Source organism: Zosterops lateralis (genome assembly GCF_965231275.1).
Source record: "Zosterops lateralis genome assembly, chromosome: 3".
NCBI classification, from domain to species: Eukaryota; Metazoa; Chordata; class Aves; order Passeriformes; family Zosteropidae; genus Zosterops; species Zosterops lateralis.
The window spans coordinates 85,194,561-85,214,483 of NC_139764.1; the positions used below are offsets into that span (position 1 = coordinate 85,194,561).

A 19,923-nucleotide genomic window follows, 5' to 3' on the forward strand; every position below is an offset into this window, starting at 1 on the left:
ACCAGTCAAAAACTGCATAGTGTACTCTTTTCAGTTGAGACCAACATAAACATTCCCTAAAACCCAAGTACATAAGCAGTCAGACAGTTGTGCCAATGTCCTGAGGACAACTACATTAAAACTGAATTATTCCAGATACATTCCTTTCTTGTTAGTGAAAATAAGAAATTACTTCTTGCCAATAACAGCCTTCTGTCCCTATCTCTGCATGTCACCTGAGCTCAAGTATTCTGATAATGATTTGCACTGCAGTGACCCTGTCCTTTTTTGATAGTTGACCGAGCACAGGGAGGATAAACTCATGCCAATATATCAAGGCACAGAGTTAGGCAGTGAGATTAAACCTATAAATTCATTTTTAGTTTTCATAATTCATTTCTCAATTTCCTTCTATTCCTTTGATGGTTTTACAGTTAAGAACAGACCTCCTGAGTACCTAAAAATATCTTATATGTGGGAAGAGGAAGGTAATCAAAAGAAAGACTGTAAAGATCCTGCAGTTATCTAAACCAGCCAGTGCACAGCAGAGTTTCTGATTCAATTAGAATATTGTTGCTGTTTCCCATGTGAAGCCATGAATATGTAGAGACACAGATTATTTGAATGTATCTTCTTAAGTTGAATGCATTTTCCTGTTTGACTTTTTTTCCCACATTTTTCAGAGGACAAACATATTAGAATGTACTACAATGAGCCAAGCAGCACGGACTGTGCTCTTTATATAAGCTCATCTTTTTATTTTGTCAGAAAAATGTCAAGGAACAAACATTTCAGAAAAGATACTTTCCTTTATAAATTTGTGCAGGGTCTAGCATAGTGAAGGACTGACAATTGGAAGAAGTTTTAAGTGCTATTACAGTCCAAACAGTAGTACTGAAAAAGTAATAAATCACTGGTTAAAACCCCACTGCAATGTTTTAAAGATTTTAAGACTGCCAGAGTTCTTTTTGGGGAGTTCTTTGACATGTCCCCAGTACAAGGTTGTGCCTTATAGGGACTTATGTTTACAATCCTATCACTTTGTAATATGAAGTGGAGAACAATAATAAATATTTATTGTAGAGCAGCAAGCTATATATTCAATATCAACAATCCAATATTTTCCCAGCTTTATTCCAGCAACTAACTTCAAAATGACCCTATTTTCTTACTCATTCAAACTACTTGCTGAAGAACTGACTGACATACATGTGCACTAAGATGTTAACTTGAAATCTGAAAAAATGTATTGACACTGGAAGTTTTGCTGTCAAACATGTATTTTGGATTTATTGCTTACATACAACTTCTTAATACTTTCCTGGCACTATAAAAATGCAGCTATAGCAAGTTAATTAAATAACAAAGGTACTAAACAAACACAAAACTATTAGAGAATAGCTTTTAAAACCAATATTTTCAGTTCAATTTTTAAAAAAATGCTTTCATATTGCATCTCATTTATCACTACCAATAAGTAATAATTGAGTTGCCAGGCATTTTTATATTTGATGTTTGTTGTTATATGACTATTACCTGGCAAATCTCCAGTACCAAAAACGAAGTTTAAAAAATAAATATGAATAAAATTTTGAAACTTACACACAGAAAAACTAATGTAAGAATTTCTATGCTTTAATTATTTTGGCAACTAATGTATATTTTTTGAATGATCGTTTATTTATGCTGATTATTATCACACCATAACATGTGCAATGACTATTCCTTGGGAGAATGGTATATTAAAAGACAATGTCAACAAAATAAACACTCCTCAAGCTATTAAGTATATTAATATTATCTTAATTAGCACAATTTTAGAAATTAGCATTTGAAATACTATGTATCTGGAAACACTAATATGTACCTACAGTTCATAGTATTCTGGTGAGTATTTTCTTAATTTTGGTTCTAAATTTTGCATTTAGATCTTGAGATATGATTATGAAGAAATCCAATGTATAGGCCATTCTGCATGTGCTACAGAGGGGATAACTGAGCAACAGATAATCTGGAGGAGGAGGAACAGCCCAATCTGGATTGTGATAGAACCTGCAACTCTGTACTTCCAAGTACTTCTGATTTTCAATACATCATAAATTTGATAGAAGAAGTTTGTACTTCTTACCTACATTTCCAGTCATTAGGTATGAATTCTGAAAGTCCATCATTCCCATTCCAACAATGTGTATAAAATCTTCAATCACCTGCATTAACTCCACTGAGCCTGGATAGATCTAACAAAGGAAGGTCAGACATGACATTTACTATAATATCAAAATATCTACAGCTGCAAATTCAAATAAAATCCAAATACCATTGAAAACAAATTGAGACATAACAGTCAAACAGCTCTTCCTGTGTTTTAATACTAAACATTTTCTGTTACTCTAAAATAACCATTTTGCTATTAAATCCTCATATAAACAGACACTACTTCCCACAAAGTTATGTGAAATCAACTGTACACTGGAACTCTGGAAAATGTTTCTGCTAAGTCACTGCAAAAGTCACTTATCAAAAACTTAGTGGCTATTACTTTCATTAATGGTTAAAGAATTTCATATTACAGAATAACTCTAATTAAAATAGTCTTCCTTCCTCTGAAGATAACTGCAGTAGCTTCAGAAATACTAATACAAACTGTAATGCAAATCTTACTGTGGCCTTGCCAGTATGATAATCTTTGTTGCATTAATCAACATGTAAGGTAAATCTTTACTGGTAGTACTATTTTTGTTGCTGATATGGAATAGTAGAATCATAGAATATTGGATGTTAGAAGGGGACAGTGAAAATCATCTAGTTCATCTTGCAAAGCAAGATCACCTCTAGAAAGTTGCTCAGGAACACATCCAGTTGGATTCTGAATGTCTTCCAGGAAAACGATCCCAGAGCTTGTCTGCACAACGTGCTCTAGCATTTAATAACTCCCACTGCCAAATAGTTTTTCTTACACATGAATGCCATTTCTACATTTTAATTTTTGTCCAAATTAAAACAACTTTAATTGTTTTTTATTCTGGCAATGGACATGATTGAGACTTGGCTCAGTTTACTTTACTCTTTTTCTCTTTCAGGAATTTTTAATATTGTCATGTTTCCAAGTAAAATAGTGTCAGCTATTTCAGCCTATCCTTGCATATCTAATGCTCTAATCCCCTAAACAACTTCATGGTATTTTTCTGGGCTCATTCCATTACTTTGTGTCTTGTACTGAGGAGCCCAGAACTGGACAGAGTAAACTAAAATAAATTGCAGTAGCCTTGGCATTGCTAATGTAGCCTCTCAATTTGGCTTTTAAAATGATAAAAAACACATTTCCAATAAATATAATTTATTTGCAAAGCCGTAAGCTACTAAGAAAAACATTTTCTTTAATATTTAACAATTATGATTCATCAACAAAACAGCATTAGAGATCATAACAGTTATTAATAAGACTAAAAGTGCTGTTCATATCACATATGTAAAAAAATCATTCTTGGTTTTTACTTCCTGTTATGAACAAGAAAATTTTCAGTAACGGAGTATCTTGCAATAGAAAAAATAATGAATGACCTGTTCATGGTGCTTTTTTCTTTATATCAGTGAAATGTCCAAATTTCGCTTTATAACCAATATTCAACCCATTCTTTCCACTACTGAGACTGCAGACTCTAAAAAAAGCCTACAGAGACTATAACTTCCAGCATGCTGCACACCATCTTCATCTTGCTCTATCTATCTAGACCCACAGTTGCTTGGTTCAGAACAGAGAATTTCACAAGGTGCTTTGTTTTCTACATGGATGTTTTTATAAAAGGTAGGGCAGTTATGCTATTTTGAAGAAGAATTTGTTGTGACAATTGTGATCCTAACAGGTTGCAAATGCTGCTTCAGGTGACAGAGACTTAATGTCCATTTTCCTAATGATGAGTTACTGAGGTAGTAAGTGTGTTTTTGCATCCATCTCATTCAAAGCACACACACTCACAGGCTATGAACTAAGGAAAAATTTCAGTGAGATTTTTACATCACTCATTCTTGCATATAAAATTGCATAGTAATAAACTGTTGGGCACTCAATTGAGCAGATACTCCTCATTTTTATGTATCTGAAGTACTGGTTAATCAATAGGGTGCCATCAGATCTTGATGAAGAATATGCAGAACAGCTCCCATGTTTTGAAACTTCAGTATAAACTTACACATTGTGGATTGAAATGGCTTCCTGTGTGCAGTGCTTTACATCAGCTCTTAAAAAAAGCAAGTATTAAAGTGAGTGCTGCTTATCTGAATGCTATATAACCTGTAATTAATCGTTATCAACTGCTGGCATTTCAGCTAGAAAAGCAGATGTGCTGAGGCTTTGCAGCTGTGTACTTGATTGAAAGTCAACAATATGCTGACAGTGAGTAAGATTTTCTTTCCCACAAAGAATCTAGAAAACAGGCTAAGAGACCTATGCTAACAGTAGCTGTGGAGTTTAAGAAGAAAACTATGCAATCTGGCAAAAAAGGTTGGTTAGACTGCATCTAGCTTTGCAATGTTTTATTACAGAAAATTAAGCTGAGTGGCTGAACCAGAAACAGGATCACATTTATTCACTATTGCCTGCTCACTGCTCCAAGCTGTTATGGAGAGGTACTTGCTTCCAAAGTCTCTTTGAACCTGCTTATGTAACTGCACAAGAAGAGTAGTAAGACCAGTGGCATTGATTTCTTGGAGGGTCATATCTCAGTGGTATAAGATTTAGTGAATCCCCTAGCTTTGAAACCAGAACCCATGGCCCCACTACTCCTGTGTTCAGCTCATCTTGGGATTTTTTGGGTTTCTGCTGCACCTAGGTCTGTGAGACAATGATTTACTATGTAGAGAGAAGGAGCTGTAGAAAAGTAGAAATAACTTGTTCCCGCTCTGTTTTTCAACACCACTCTTCTACGAGCAGCAATGAAAAGAGGGAACCGGAGATCTACTGTTGCCCCTTTGGCTTCACATTCTCAGAATTTCCTCTTAGGTGCTGTCATCCCCAAATCTCTGGGGTCAGATGGCTGACACGGCATGGGTAAGCAGACAGGATGGAGGTAGAAGACAAGGTTGATAACATAGGAGTGGTATCATGTCTGTTTATTAGTGTGGCAAAAATATTTGCTTAATATTGGTTTCCTTATCTTGCCGCTGTTTATGGAAACTGCCCATATGTATGTGATTTTGCTGCTTCCACCCATCACCACTGCAGAAAATGACACACTTTGTCTATTTTTGTATCTGGCTCTTAGAGAGGGGAACAGAAAACCAGCAAAAGAAAAAAATATGATTCCCAGATGAATTGTATTGGGTCACCTGCAGTGTCATGTCCCTGCTGCAAGTTTTGAATTAGTAGTGAAAGTCCTGCTCTCCCCTTTCTTAGTGATATCATAACCAGGAACTCACAGAACTGAGGGTAAACAGCTTCTAAGATCTTTAAGCCAAGTTTTTTTGCTAAAACACTGCCTTAGGCAAAACCACGTTTTTTCTTTCATAAATTTGCCTATTTACCTTTTTAACTCATGTCTTTTCAGTTGCAAGAAGTTCTGCAACCTAGGCTTCTACAGAATAATATTCATTCACAATCTGCCACTATTTGATGTCCTTTATTTATTTTACAAGAAGCATATGTGAGTAGATTAAGCATTCCTGCAGCACATTCTCCAAACCACTCCTGATTTTAAAAGCTTCTATTGCAAATAAGTGCACCTGACTCTTTCCCACACTGAAATGTCTTGCTATGTTTAATCATTCTTCATAAAGATTTTTTTCCTCTCTGTCAGCATCCCCACAAGTTTTCCTCTTTATATAATTATAATAATCCCCATTGCCAGTGTTATTTGTACCTGAATAAATCTTACATTATTATGGTCATGTTCATGAACAAAAATGTTAACATTGTCCAGTAGCTTCTTGATATAAAAATGTAGGAAACTCTTGTATCCAAGCAAAAAAAAAAAAAAAAAAAAAAAAAAAAAAAAAAAAAAAAAAAAAAAAAAAAAAAATATATATATATATATATATATATATAATATAATATAATAATATATATATAAAAGAAAAAAAATGATGTATGAAATGTTTGAATTTTAAACTCTTTTATCATACATTCATGTTCTTTGCTACACTTTCTTATTTCATAAAGTGTTATCATCATATCCTAGTCCAGAAATTTGTCAGTCCCAAGAATCACAACTGTTCTTCTAAATACAATCTTATATGAAAATTCCACTGTTTGCATTTCTGTAAGTTGTTTAGGGCTTTTATATTAGGTCTTTGGGTGAGGTGTTGTGTTTAACAAAAGCAGCATTGCAGCTAGCCCTCAGTAGCATTTTCCAGCTTTTGTATGTACTTCATTACAATGTCCAACGTAAAGAGATAGTGAATAATCCTATGGAATGTTTATAAAAATCTCTTTTTATCAAGAGAAACAACTTATACTCTAAATATAATTTCAATATAAGGTATTAGCTGGTGGGCCCTGGAATTGCTCTTTTTTGAAAAAGATAATTTTTTTTCCCCAAATATTCTCTCACTTAGGATTTCCTTTCAACTACAGCAGGGTGTATCGTTAGACTGATTTCTGAAACCATATATTAAATTTTGTCAAATCTTACCTGTTGCGCATCTTCCCATTTCTCTTTGTTTTCTTCATCTAAGAGATTACTTATGATTTGAAAGAAGTTCTGAAAAATCAAATAAAAGACTAAGTAAAATGATTTCAAAAATATGAACTACCACATCCTTAATCTGACATTAAGAAAGCTTTCTTTTCTCTATTACAGATGCAGTTCTGCAGCCTATTTTCTGTCAGTGGAAGAGATGATGTAGCAAAATAATACATTAGACTGATAAGAGGACACATATTTTATGGTAAATTTTTAATTTTTTGCATATATAATCAGGTTCCATAGTACCACTTTGTATGACACAAGAACCATTTTTGCTAAGTTTCTAAGTGTGATGTTGTTCTATTTGCAAATTGTTCTCATTCCTGAAACTAGACAACTATAGATTTTGCAAAAAACCAAAGTACATTTAAGAAAGCACCAGTCTTGGGTCTTTAGTTTCTATTCAAAATGAGAAAAAATGATCCTTAATAACCATACATAGGGCAGTAAATGACATTTCAATGGTCAATACTGTTTCAAATCAGATGCTTCTTACTTTTATATGTCACACTTGCCTCTATCCTTTTAGAAATTTTAACATAAAAGGAATAAGCAGTTTCTTTTTCTTTGACCTTAAGCTGTTAATTTCTTTTCCTGACTCTCCTATTCATTTAAGTATAGGAGAAAAAAAAGGCAGGACAGTTAGATACAAGTCATACATTTAAAAAATCACTTTTCTCCAAATGTTTGTGGAGAAATTTCCTTTCTAATTTTGTCTGCTCTCTCTAGCAATTTGTATTCTCAACTTCATCCTTTAAAGCTAAGAATTTGTGCAGTCTGTTCTCATCTCTGTATCACATTTTGTGCAGAATGTCAATTTTGTCTAAAGCCTGCCAATTATAATTTATCTGTTCCTTCATAAAAGATACATGTAGTTTCCAGTAACCTTTGCTGAACAGTGCAATTAAGTTCCCCACAATTTCTAAAAATCTTTAACTGGAAAACCAACCATGTGACTCAGCTGCAACTCAGCTTACTGGTCATTACCTCACCTGTGCTTACTTTTTAGCCATTTTGGGGTATAAACAGGACTTGAAAAAGGTTTAATTAAGAAGCAACTTTAACTCACTATTAATGAAAGCACAAAGGATTTAACTGCACAATGACTGAAATTAGAAAGGAAAAACTTCCAACATTAGTCTATAGTGGTTATGCTTGAAAAGACATTAATTTCAAAATTGAGGTAGCACAGACATTTTAGGTGTTTCGCAACTATATTGGTAAAAAATTTTAGGATGCAAAATTGAAGAAAACTTGTGAAAAATATTTTTTTACATAATAACATTTTACCAGTCTAACCTGGTCCCAACATTCAGCACTTGACAAGCAATAGGATCTATCTTTGCTTAACCATTAGGAAGTAAACTATGCTAACTATATAATTCACATGGATAAAAATTTCTTTAACTTGACCAAATTTACTCTGGAGGTGACTGACACCTTGCTAAACTTGGACAAAATAATCCTGTTCATTAATGAGGCTACAAGTATTTTCTCACTGAGATCACTAGCAATATATCCACAAGCTTCAGTAACACAACAAAATGAAAAGAAACAAAATGGCTCAGCAAGCTCTGTGAAAATTGATAATGATAGAACATAAAAGAAAAATGTTTTCATGGTTTAATCCAACTTTCAGCAATACTAAGGAATGACCAGTCAAGTTGAAAGTAAGAACAGTAGCTATAATTACATACTACTTACATACCTGGAATATATTTAATCCCTCTCAGGCATTCCATAGCAAAATAAAGCACAATGCAAAGAGTTCCATTTGGTACTCATTATAAAGGATTTGCCAGTTTAACAAGGTTGGCAAATCACTATTGTGTAAATGCAACTTCAGCTATGAAAAATGTACATCTTCACTGGTCCCCCAAGTAAAATAAACTATATTGGCCAAAGCATGTCAGTTTCATGGCATTGCAATCACATTTACTGTAGGGCATTGTAATTTTGGTGAAGACTTCTACTAGGTAGAGTCTGCCTTATGAAGATTTGGCCTGAAGGAAAACCCCTTTCTAAGGGCACGGCAGTTCTAAAACATGGCAGTTCTCAACTCTTCCTGTGTAACACTGTAGAAATGCAGTGGATGGAAATTTTAACTTTAATTTATTAGGGCATCAGTAGCAGTCCAGCTGCAGCAGCATGGAACTCAGTGTGGGATAATTTATCATAGTAGAGAGTTGTTTTGAAAGTAGTTTTGCATTACATTGCAGACACTGATTCCCCTGCAGTCTAAGCCTTAATTGCAAAAGTATCCATGCCTGTTTAATGAGATCTGAGAGCTGCCTAGATTGCATGAAGAGCACTCAGGAGTTTAAAATGTTTCTTGCATACAATATATCACATGTATTTGCTAATAACGTTTTGTATTAGTTAAATTTTGTATTTATTTTAGTTACAAAAAGCATTAAAATTACCAATAATTGACAGAAATACATGTGTAAAAGTTTATAAATAATGCTAGACTCAAGCAAAAACAAAAGATGAGCAATAACTTACCTAATACATATTTTTGCATTTGCCAATAAAGTATAAATTAGGGTTATGAACTTAGTAACAGGAATATATTGCTTCTTGAGATCTTTTTTTTCTCTATTTCTAGCCCTGTTTGGTGCCATATTTATGGTAGCACTGGAGGGTGAGATATGTGCAGGTCTTTCAGTCAATGTGATTTTTCAAAGCCATGCAGTGCTTTGTGAATTAAACAGAGATGAACAAATAGTTTTGCTGCTTCAATAATTAAAAGATATGAAATGCATTTCAAAAATGTGACAGGTAAAGAAGGGTTAAAAAGCTTTTGTCCTACTTTGACTACTCTCTTGTTTACTGCATTAATTATGAAAGAAACAGCATTGTCCTTTAGTAAAATGATTGACAGGTGTGAAGGCTAAATTTTAGAAGCATAATGGATGTGATCTCAGGGTATTGCTGCAGTAAACACTGAATCTCCCTGCAGAATCAAGCTGTTTTCTATCATAGCTGGGCTCATTTATATATTACTGAACTGGTCACTATGGAAAATATTGGGACAGCCAGTACCAAATTTTGAAGTCCGTTATTTTTGCCCAGGCTTTTTTGATGATCATGCCAGTTAGAGCTACAAATGGACAACTACATTTTCCTAATTTAATTTCCTTCCTTACAATTTTTTCTTCTGTAATACAATGGCTGCAGTTCTCTGTTCCAGTCCAAATTCCTTGACCCTCTCTGCAGGCATAAAGCTGTCATAAATCCTTTTATACAGCAGAGAAGAATTCCTCCCTAGGAGGAATTAATGGATAGCCTTAAGTCACCTCTACTTTTGGACTTCAGCATAGTGAACGTGTGTGTGGGAGGGGGAAAGTGGATGGAAAAAGGATTGGACAATCCTGCTAAAACCCTGACTCACAGCAATGGTCCCTGTGGCTAATATGAAAGGGATTATATTGCTCTAACTTCTTTGGGGTAGAAACCTTTTTTTCCTGTTAGTTGCTGCATCATGGGACTGTACAACTTGCTTTGCCATTCTGTCCTGAAATGTAGTTACTTTCCAGCCATCCTATCATTAGAAGGAAGTTCAAGCACTTTTAGACCAGTTCTGGATATTATTCCAAAATGTAGCTTTCATTTTGCTTATTTAAAATTTGTATTTTCTTCCTGATAGAATCATTCTTACATACGTACTGTGTCCATCTCATAGCTTCAGTGTACCTACAGAAGGTATTTTAAAGAATTTCCATATTAAATGAAAAACCTTTCTTGCACAAGAATTGAATGACTCTTGTCTTTCAATTATTGCTGCTACTGTACTGATATTTTCAGTCACTGATGAAGGACACCTTGTTTAACTGCATCATAAATGGTTATTTTTGTTCCTGACATTGTATGTGCAAGTAAACATACATATTGTAGCAAAAAAGGTTAAAAGATACAAAAGTTAAAGGAGTCATATAATAAATAACTTGGCACTAAATATGCATACCTTAAAAACTTTATTTTGCTCTTGGTATGGTCTGCCTAAACAAGTGGCATTTTCAATGCAGCACATCAGGCAGCAGCACCTTCATTTTGGATAATTAGCTGGAAAATTTCAAATTTGATTTCACTTTTCTGTTCATTAATTTTGTTATGGAGTCTCTGAATCACAAATTTTGCACTATTCATGAATATTAATACTGGATATAAACCAGATATTGTAGGCATATGAAGGACTGTCTAGAAGGGTGGAATGTATAAGAAACAAATATACTCATATACATATACTTTTTCTTTTTCAGTAATAATTCAAGTGTTGTTTTTGTATAGATCTTAAAAAATACTATTGCTCATAATTCATCATAACCTACTTTTCTGAGATCATGCAAAATGATAAATTATGGCTTTTAGGGATTTTAAACCTTACTCATGCTTTTTTGATAATTTCTTTAAAACTGAAATCTATCAACTAATAAATTCTAATCTTCATATAGTTAAAAATAGAATGTAAATAGAACATCACACAGAGCTTCTAAATAAAGGAGAATTTTAATGCAATTTTAATTTTTACCTTTTTGTCACTTACTTTGATGATGCGCTAGGAAATATGAAAGTATCTCCTAATGAAAATAAATTAAAAAAGCACCCAATACTCCAGAGTATGGTAGAATATGACATATGCTTACATATGGAAAAATCCATTTTTCTCAGAAATTGGCAGTAAATTTTAAACTTTTGTTACTGAGCCAGGAAGTCAGTAAAAGAAATCTTGTTCAATATATCCCCTGGGCCAAACACATGATGTATTCTGATTTCACTTACTTTGCTGAAAAATATACACTTTTTTTTTTTTTTAACCTTAGTTTGATTTTTTTTTTGTTTGGTTTTTTTTTTTTTTTGGGGGGGTACTTGTTTTTTCTAACTTGGAGTTTGTGCTTTATTTTCAACTGGGATTAAAGAACTCTTTGCATTTAAGCATGCAAATACAGAAATGCAATTATTTTTCTTTGGTTTGAGAAATCCTTCAGAATATGGCTTACCAATTTTTTTATTTTTAAATTTTCCTAATTTAGAAATTAATAATTTAAATTCTTTAAACAATATTTAACAACATTGTCCAGTTCTGCCAGAATAGTGTTAGAATTTTGGAAACAGCTTTACATTGCAGAAGTAAGCAAAACTTTTGGCGCTATCATCACTGGGAAAAGAGTAAAATTCTCTCTGATGTATGTAAACTGCAAATTCGCATGTACCAAGCAGTTTCTCAAGACTGGTTCTAACAAAGACTTCATAGTGCCTGTGAACCATGAAGAAGTCACACTGGGCTATCAGACTGTTGATTGCATGAAAAATTTTCAGTGAATACCATCCTGCTTAACAGTAAAACTATTACCAAATAGATACTGACTCTCATTCAATAAAAAAGGAAGGATTGTTCAGCAAACACACTTTGTGAAAAGCACTGTTTAAAAAAAATATTTTCAGCTGGCTAGAGGCCAACATAAGAAATGTTGGTTTTACTGTGGAAGTTAATTGTGCTTTGTGCATAGAAAAACTAGAAAAGTTAAAATACAATAGCAAGTCTTGAAACTTAACTGGGAAAAAATGTCTTTTCCAAGATATCTCACTTCACCTGCATGCATCTATTCCAAGGTGCATTTACAATTTATGCTTACCTTTACACAAACACGTATACAAGACATGCATTAATAACTTCATTAGTAGTTTATGAGTGATCATTAAGCTTTTTCATAAATATTATACACATCTGACTTCTTAGTATTTTTTCCAGTAATCTGAAGTCCTTGAAAAGTGTCTAAAATTTTCAGATATAAGATGAAACCAATATCTTTATCTAGGAGTCCTGAGTAATATTTCAATCAACACTATGCAATGAGTTGTGCAGCCCATTATGTAGAAATAATTACAGTGGTTTTAGCTCTGACAGCATTTTATTTGTCCTCTTGCACACGAAGAGTTAACCTAATATGTGAGATAGAAAATTTAAATCAAATGCACTATCCATCACTTCTGTGCACTTTTAATGAGCTTTATTTATCTGAAATGAAGAAGCAATGCCAGAATTACATAACATTGTGAATAGATTTTAAACTGAAATAAACTAGTTTCAAACTGAAAGGAACTGGAACAAAGAACACTAGCGAAATGCTTAGTGCCAAACCTCATCTCAATCAGACCAAACCCTGAAAGACAAAGATACTGGAATGGTACAAAGAAAATATTTTACAACTTTCACCCGCTGCATTGGTTTGAATATTTGTCTTATTAAGTGTAGCTGAGTCTTCTTCCTATTTTACACTTGGATCTTCATTTTGAAGTGAAGAATGCTTATGTCTATCATGTCCTTTTGTGCTTTCGTTTCCTCAGTGGGCAAAACAGTTGCCATGCAGTATGCAACAATATATAGACATAAATTCCATCAATTGAAACATTACCTCCACAGTGTTTCTCTTACCTGCACCCCATCAGACGCCGGGATATAACTTGCTCTTTTAAATGTGTCTGTAACATTTCTGAGAATTTCCACAGAAATAAGAAGGTCTCCAGCATAAAAATTTTTCCTCTGTGTTAGATCCAATAGTGTCTTCGTTACTTGGGACATGCCATCACCAGCCAACATCCTCTGACCCTTGGCAAGGTGCTCTTTAATCTATACCAAAAGAAAAACACTATTATCAGAACCTACTTTACTGAGAAAAATGTATGATAAATTCTAAACACAGCCAAAATATTAAATGTTGAAACTAGTTGAAAAAAAAGTCCTGTTAAAGATAAGAGAAAATAGTAGTCTATGGTGATAGAAACATTATTTTTATCAGAGCATCATTGATTTTATACTGAAAGCTTCTGAATTTCTTGTGTTTCACAAATTTGCTCCTTGGAACTCGATGGGCTGGACTGCAGCTTTAATTTGTTGTTACAATGGCAAGGAACTGCCTTTCTTTAGAGGAACATCTCTACAACCACAGCTGCCCCTCATTTAACAACTAAAACCTCTGAAAGGAATAAATGCTAAGGCAGTACTAGTTATAATCTAATTTACTGTAGGAGAGTAGATCTTTCACCTCTTCCAGCCCAGTTTGGCTAGTCAATGCAAGACAGGTGGTTCAGTTGGAAGCTGGTTGTGGTGCTCTCTTCTCTAGCACTAGCACAAAGGTGTTAACTTGGAACAATCCTGTTTGCTTTTTCCAAGAAATGTAAATTAAATTATGAATAGCTCCTGTGTATCTGCCAAAAGACCATACTTTAGCAGTAGCTCTCCCAGCCCAGTGTTCATGGCTGGTGATCCAAAACAAATACACTGAAAGTACTGTCCTGATAAGAACCTGAAGTTGTGGATCTGGTTATTTCTCAAAGCTAACTCAGCATCCCAGGAAGATGCACTGAGTATCACAAAGCTAGGACAAGGCCAGACAAGGCTAAAAGAAAGAGCACATGGGCTAAACAACCTATTTTTAAATATACATAATAATTTATGCATAAAAGCACAAGTTCTTCTGAATTGAAAACTAAAATATCATAGAAGTATAAAATATCCTGAGTTTGAAGGTTTTTAGATAGAAGAGAATTACCCAAGACAGACCTGACTCTAAGCAAGAGGGCTGAAAATACTATGCAACTAGCAACAAAAATATTGTTATGGTCTTTAAAAATGTATCTTCAATTCCTTTTTAACTTGCCTTATTACTGACATATAGAGGGAAAAAATAATGTAACATAGAGTTGAACTAGATGATACTGAAAGTCTCTTCCAACCTTGGTGATCCTGTAATAATAGTGTGGTGATATGGAAGGAAGAGTGTAAAGATACTTTTTGGCACTTACAGATCTCCCCACTTTGTGCCAATACGCATGCCTTCATTATATAAAAGAATATATAAAGATACACTATATAATGGAAGTATTTAAAAGGATTCAAAATAACTCCCATGAATGCAATTTAAAAAAATTAAATCATGCTCTGACATACTAATTCTAAGAAGTGTGGGGGGGTTTTTTATGCTGTTGGTTCATATTTTGGTTACATTCTCAACTGGTAATCAGATAAACTAGATATATATAACACAGTTGGGGCTGGGCAAAGTGGCTGCTTCAGGGTTCCTTCATAGCCTTAAATCATCTTTTAGAGCAGCTGGGGATTGTTACTGACCACAAGTGCCTTGACAAAGCCCTAGATATACTTAAGAATTGGGAGAAAACCTGCCTGCTGCATCATGGACAGGGAGTGAATCTATTCTATACCATGAGTACAGAGTTACAAGCATAATAGTGTTATTAATATTTAGGAAAAAATCAGTGAGAACTAAGACCATTAATTGTTTTGTTTGGTTGGTTACATTTTTTTAACAAATATTTCAGAAGAAATACCTCCCTTGGTCTTCAAAATACTGCAATATATAACCAGGAAAGACTCTTGCTTGCAGAAATAATTTTGTGCAGTTTCTGTTCCTTTTACAAGGAGCTTTTGGACATAATTGTGTATGAAATAATAGTGAAGAAAAAAGGTGTGAGAACAGAAGGAAACTAATTTCAGTAAATTCAGGAATCTGATATTGTACACATAACATTATGAACTACTTTCTTGGGAACAAGTAAAAGCAAACACGAACATGTTGAGAAAATTTTCTTGTGAAATGTTGCCATTTGTCTCATCTGGTCACACACTGTGTCTCACTAGCAAGTGAAAAGAGCATCAGCCAGCAGAGTAACACTAAGAGCAGAACTTTTGCCGTAACTCATTTGTTCCTTACACCAGAACATGTTTCCAGATTTTGAGGATTAACAATACTGAGTGTACCTTTAGTCAAGTCTACAAGACATACAACATTAAAGACTGTGCATATAGCTGAACTCCCAAATCTAATGTGTGCCTCAGGATGTACTGTGCCAAAGGCATCACACAACTTGAAGGCAGGGTTTAAGAGAGAAAAAAGATATTCTTTTAATATCAGTAATAACAGCAATTAATGAGTCCTCATAAAAACTCTGCTGTGCTGTTATGCCTGTATAAACACTGGTAGGGAAGGCTGTTGAGCTGTTCAGCGAGTTATTTTGTAATGCATTATTTTGCTTCCTTTTGCTTCATCTGTATGTTCACCTCCCATTTGTTTTTCCATGCTCCTACAAGACTTTAAATACACATTTTAAAGATGGCAGGGGCCAAGTTGTTGATGGTTTTGGGACATATAGAGCTCTGGGACAAAGCCCACAGAAGTCTTGGCCTCAGATGCTTTTGGACTGCAAATAATAAATTGAAATGATCCTACTTTTGACTGGTTTTTATACTTTCAAACAAGTAAAACTCTGGGGTTTTTTGCAGATCTCAAACAACATAAGTGGGAAATGTAGTAGGGCCTTTAGTGCTTCCAGGAAGACATTTTGGTTGCTCTTTGGACACAGTGATGGAAAAAGTCTAGCAAGTACCCACAATGTCACAGGACTAAGTTATTACAGTTTTTACACCTGCTTCAAAAGTAGCCAGGGTTGTGACGCAGGTGGTTCAAAGTATTTCAGAATTTACTGGCTCTTAAAAACTACAGCTCAGTTTGGAACTATTTTTTATTAGATGACATACCCAGAAAGCTCAATTTCCCAGCCCAAGGATCTTTCTCCCTCATACACACCACTCACACACAGCTCCAAGAGCACCTTTCTTTTCATCCTCCCAAGCTCCAGCATGGAAGTTCCTTTCCCCAGTCCTTAGCTACCTCTCCAGTCCCACACTGCTTTAAATTAGACTAGCAGCATATCCTTAGAAACAGCACAGGAAAACAGAAGGTTACAGTGTGTTTAACTAAGAAAAGTGCTGAAAATTAGAGTTAATTAAGGTATTTTTTTTCTAAGACTAGCAAGCAATGTGCATGAGAAAATTAACGGCCTTTTTATTATCTGTTTATTATATAATGTATTTTCTTGTTGTAAGACAGCTTACAAGAGGAAAACACAACTTTAAAATCACAGGCCATTCACTCAGTTGATGTAAACTGGCACAATACTGTTAAAGCCACTGAAGATGTTCATATTAGTATATGTTGAAGGTAGTGAACTATTGCACAGCTATCACAATAATCTTTCTGCATGAAAATACAAAATATTCTTATCAGTAGTTAGTATAACATCTTTCTCACCATACTGCCTATTTTCTGTGCTACAGCCACTGTGATATTATGCACTGCCCAAGAAAGCTATTTCGGTCATCACTTTAGGTCCTTGTAGTTCCCTGTGTGAAGGTCATTTTTTAGTGGTCTTACAGGCAGGCTCATTAAAAATAAAGTTTATGAACCGAGAGATAGTGAAATGAAGCAGCTGTTAAACTGACACTTCAGTTGTCAGCCCAGCCCCTATCTGCCTGCACTGTATGGCTGCATATTTGAAAAATTACTGAAATGTTTAACTGGACTTTGACTCAGGGTCCAAGTGCCTTTGTCCCCCCATTTATCAGAAAGTACGATATAGTAAAAATGTCTCTTTACAAAGTCAGATCTCCCAGGCCGTCGGCATTGGAGTACAATCTATTACTGCAGAGTAATTATGGCAAACTTACAGCTAGATATGGTTTAAAAGGACAGAAAACAATGAATCCTCAAGAAACCTATAAAAGACTGAAAAGAATTATTATTTTGAAGAATAACTACACCATCAACCATTTTTCATTATTTTTTAAGATGATGCTGGATTCATGGCCAGGTATTACTAATGATTTCATTAATGCATTTTATTGTAGGGGGAACTATAAGAACCCAAATTAGTAAGCCTTACACAGAAGTGAGAAAAGATCATTTGAAATAAAAAATACATCCTGAAATTGCTCATAATCTGCAAACCGATTTGCTTTTCAACTTCAGAACTCAAGACTAATATTTTGCAAAATGTAGTGCTCTTTAGATGTAGAAATTGTAAGAATATTCACACCACACCGGTAATGTGATGTCATTGTAAGAACGTTGTTCATATTTGACAAAATCTTCATTACAGGCTGGTTTTTTTTTCTGATATTCAATAGACAGTCCTTTAACTGTTTGGGCACAGAACTTTATTTTTCCTCAATATATTAAATTATTTGCAATTTATTTGTCTATTTTCAGACCGTTTCAGTTTTGAGAATATCATTTCATCCATCTTTTAAAACAAACAGAGTAAGGTTAATACATCTTCAGGTATGCATTCAAATATTTATAACCTAATGTCATTCTAGAGATATTTTCTATATATTCAGTATTTTATGATGGATGTGGCTCAAGCAATACAAAGTAATTTTCCACTTTGTCATCAGTGAAACTAGTTAGTAGTCTCAATTTCAATCACGATAACACACTAGTAAATAAAAATTTTGTGCACAGAAGAAGGTAATCATATATTCATTCCCTTTGTGTACAGCAGAAAACGGAGAAAGTAATTTGTATACATTGTGTCAAGGATTAAGGATATAAATTAAGGAAAACTTTACAACTGTAAAGGAAACAATATGTAGTTTACCTGAACAGACTATGCAGACATCCATACTGGAGGCCTTAATAACAGCCAAGAAAAATAAAAAGCTAGAATAACACCAGTATAGCTGATTCTGATTGGACACAAGTTTGGGCCAGATGATCTCATTAATTTCCTCTCAGTTCCGTAATTCTGTAACACATCCTTGCAAATGTTCTGAAACCCTAATTAATTTACCCCAACCAGAAAAGTCAATGTCTAAGGAGTGCCCTAAAACTGAACTTCAGCCTTTCTGCATTTATATAATCATGGTGTGCAATCTTCTGAACTAAGTTTTTGCAGAAACTGTGCTTCAGTCTGTGCCTCTGTTCACTCAGCTGAAACCACTACAACCCAATGCTTTAAGGAACTTCTTCAAAATGTATATATATTAAAAAAAATAGGATTACTTCATTATATCGAAACAGTCATTCCACTGTCATATACTTCCAAATATTTTTAAGCAAAATGTTCCTTAAAATATGGATTTGACTTTAGAGAAAAGAAGGTGGATTAATTACACAGAATCCTTTACTGTTTTAGACATTAATCTTGGCCAAAATTAATATCTGCACAGACAAAATTGCACGTGCTCTTCCATATGTGATCAGAGAGAAACTAATTATAAATTTTCAGTATTTTGATTTGTGCATGGATCCAACAAAACATTTAAATGGATATTCTGAATAGATAAGACTGCTCTCAGTAGAATAACAAATGAGTCTCAGGATTAGGAATGAATAATCATTGAACAGATTATTTTTTTTTTCTTATTTTTGTGTTTGTTGATCAGGGCTTGTATTATTATTTTATTAAGTACTGCTGTTAAATGTTCCAATTATCTGTGATTAAATCCTGCTCAGGTTGGCATGTTGTGAGAGATCTTGTTGTTGTTATTGTTGTTTCTGTTTTTAACCAGAGGGCACGTCTTCAAGATTTGTGTTATCTGTGTATAATGCAACCTGACAAGAGCAAGAGTTGCGAGGAAAAAGAGAATGACGACTCTGAGAGGGTTGTTTTAATTTTATGACAGACATAACATTGCTTGGGGTAAAGTCTCCTGGTTCTCCATACTGACTGAATGGCTAAGGGTACAGGTCACAAAGGGATGTACTAAAAATGAGTTGTCTTTCATTTTTTATGCTACATGGTCATCCTTGTAAGTATATGTCTCTAAACCATAAAGCTCTGATAAATGCTTCATTTGAAATGCTTATTTGATTTTAACCAATTTCTATACTTCTTTCATTTTGCTTGTTAGTAGTCATTTCCATGACACTCACTTTTATTTGCAGGACAAATGAGGAAGTTTTTTTCAAGGAAATTAGCATTATTTGGGAGCCCTAATTTCTGCATGGGTGTGCTGCATAAAGTAATAGGCAAGAGAAAAATCCTTTGACCCTCACATACTTAATAAACCATGGTGGGGGAATGCAACAAATGAAGTAGTGGACAAGAAGAATGGGAATGATTGTAAGATGCTGTGACCACTTCTTTGTCTCCTGCTGCCAAGCCAAATCCTTGCAGTCATTTTGCAGTGAGTTCCACATTCAGTTGGAGTGAAGCTTTCTACAGTTCTCATAGACTTTAAGGGAAAATTAGATGAAATCTTTCTTTATTAAGCTTTTAAACAGCTTTCTATTGTTTTATCTCTGGCCATACCCTAGTGAAGTTCATCTGTGGCTGCAGAGTTGGTTGGTTGGTTGGTTGGTTGGTTGGTTGGTTGGTTGGTTGGTTGGGAATATCAGTGTGATCAGGGAACACTCTGCTGCTCGCTACCATAGAAGTCACAGCAGCAGAAGAAAACACAGGA

The 19,923-nt window shown here is 34.3% G+C and overlaps 1 protein-coding gene across 1 annotated transcript in view; it reads right to left on the reverse strand.

Moving 5' to 3' along the window:
* The window catches only part of ADGRB3 (adhesion G protein-coupled receptor B3), a 445,728-nt gene that overhangs the window by 212,877 nt on the left and 212,928 nt on the right, over positions 1-19,923 (reverse strand). The window contains exons 10-12 of the mRNA XM_083856501.1: positions 13,096-13,290; positions 6,606-6,674; positions 2,108-2,216 (exon numbers count right to left, since the gene is read on the reverse strand). Coding sequence (XP_083712627.1) covers positions 2,108-2,216; positions 6,606-6,674; positions 13,096-13,290 — 373 coding nt within the window. The remainder of the gene's footprint in view (positions 1-2,107; positions 2,217-6,605; positions 6,675-13,095; positions 13,291-19,923) is intronic.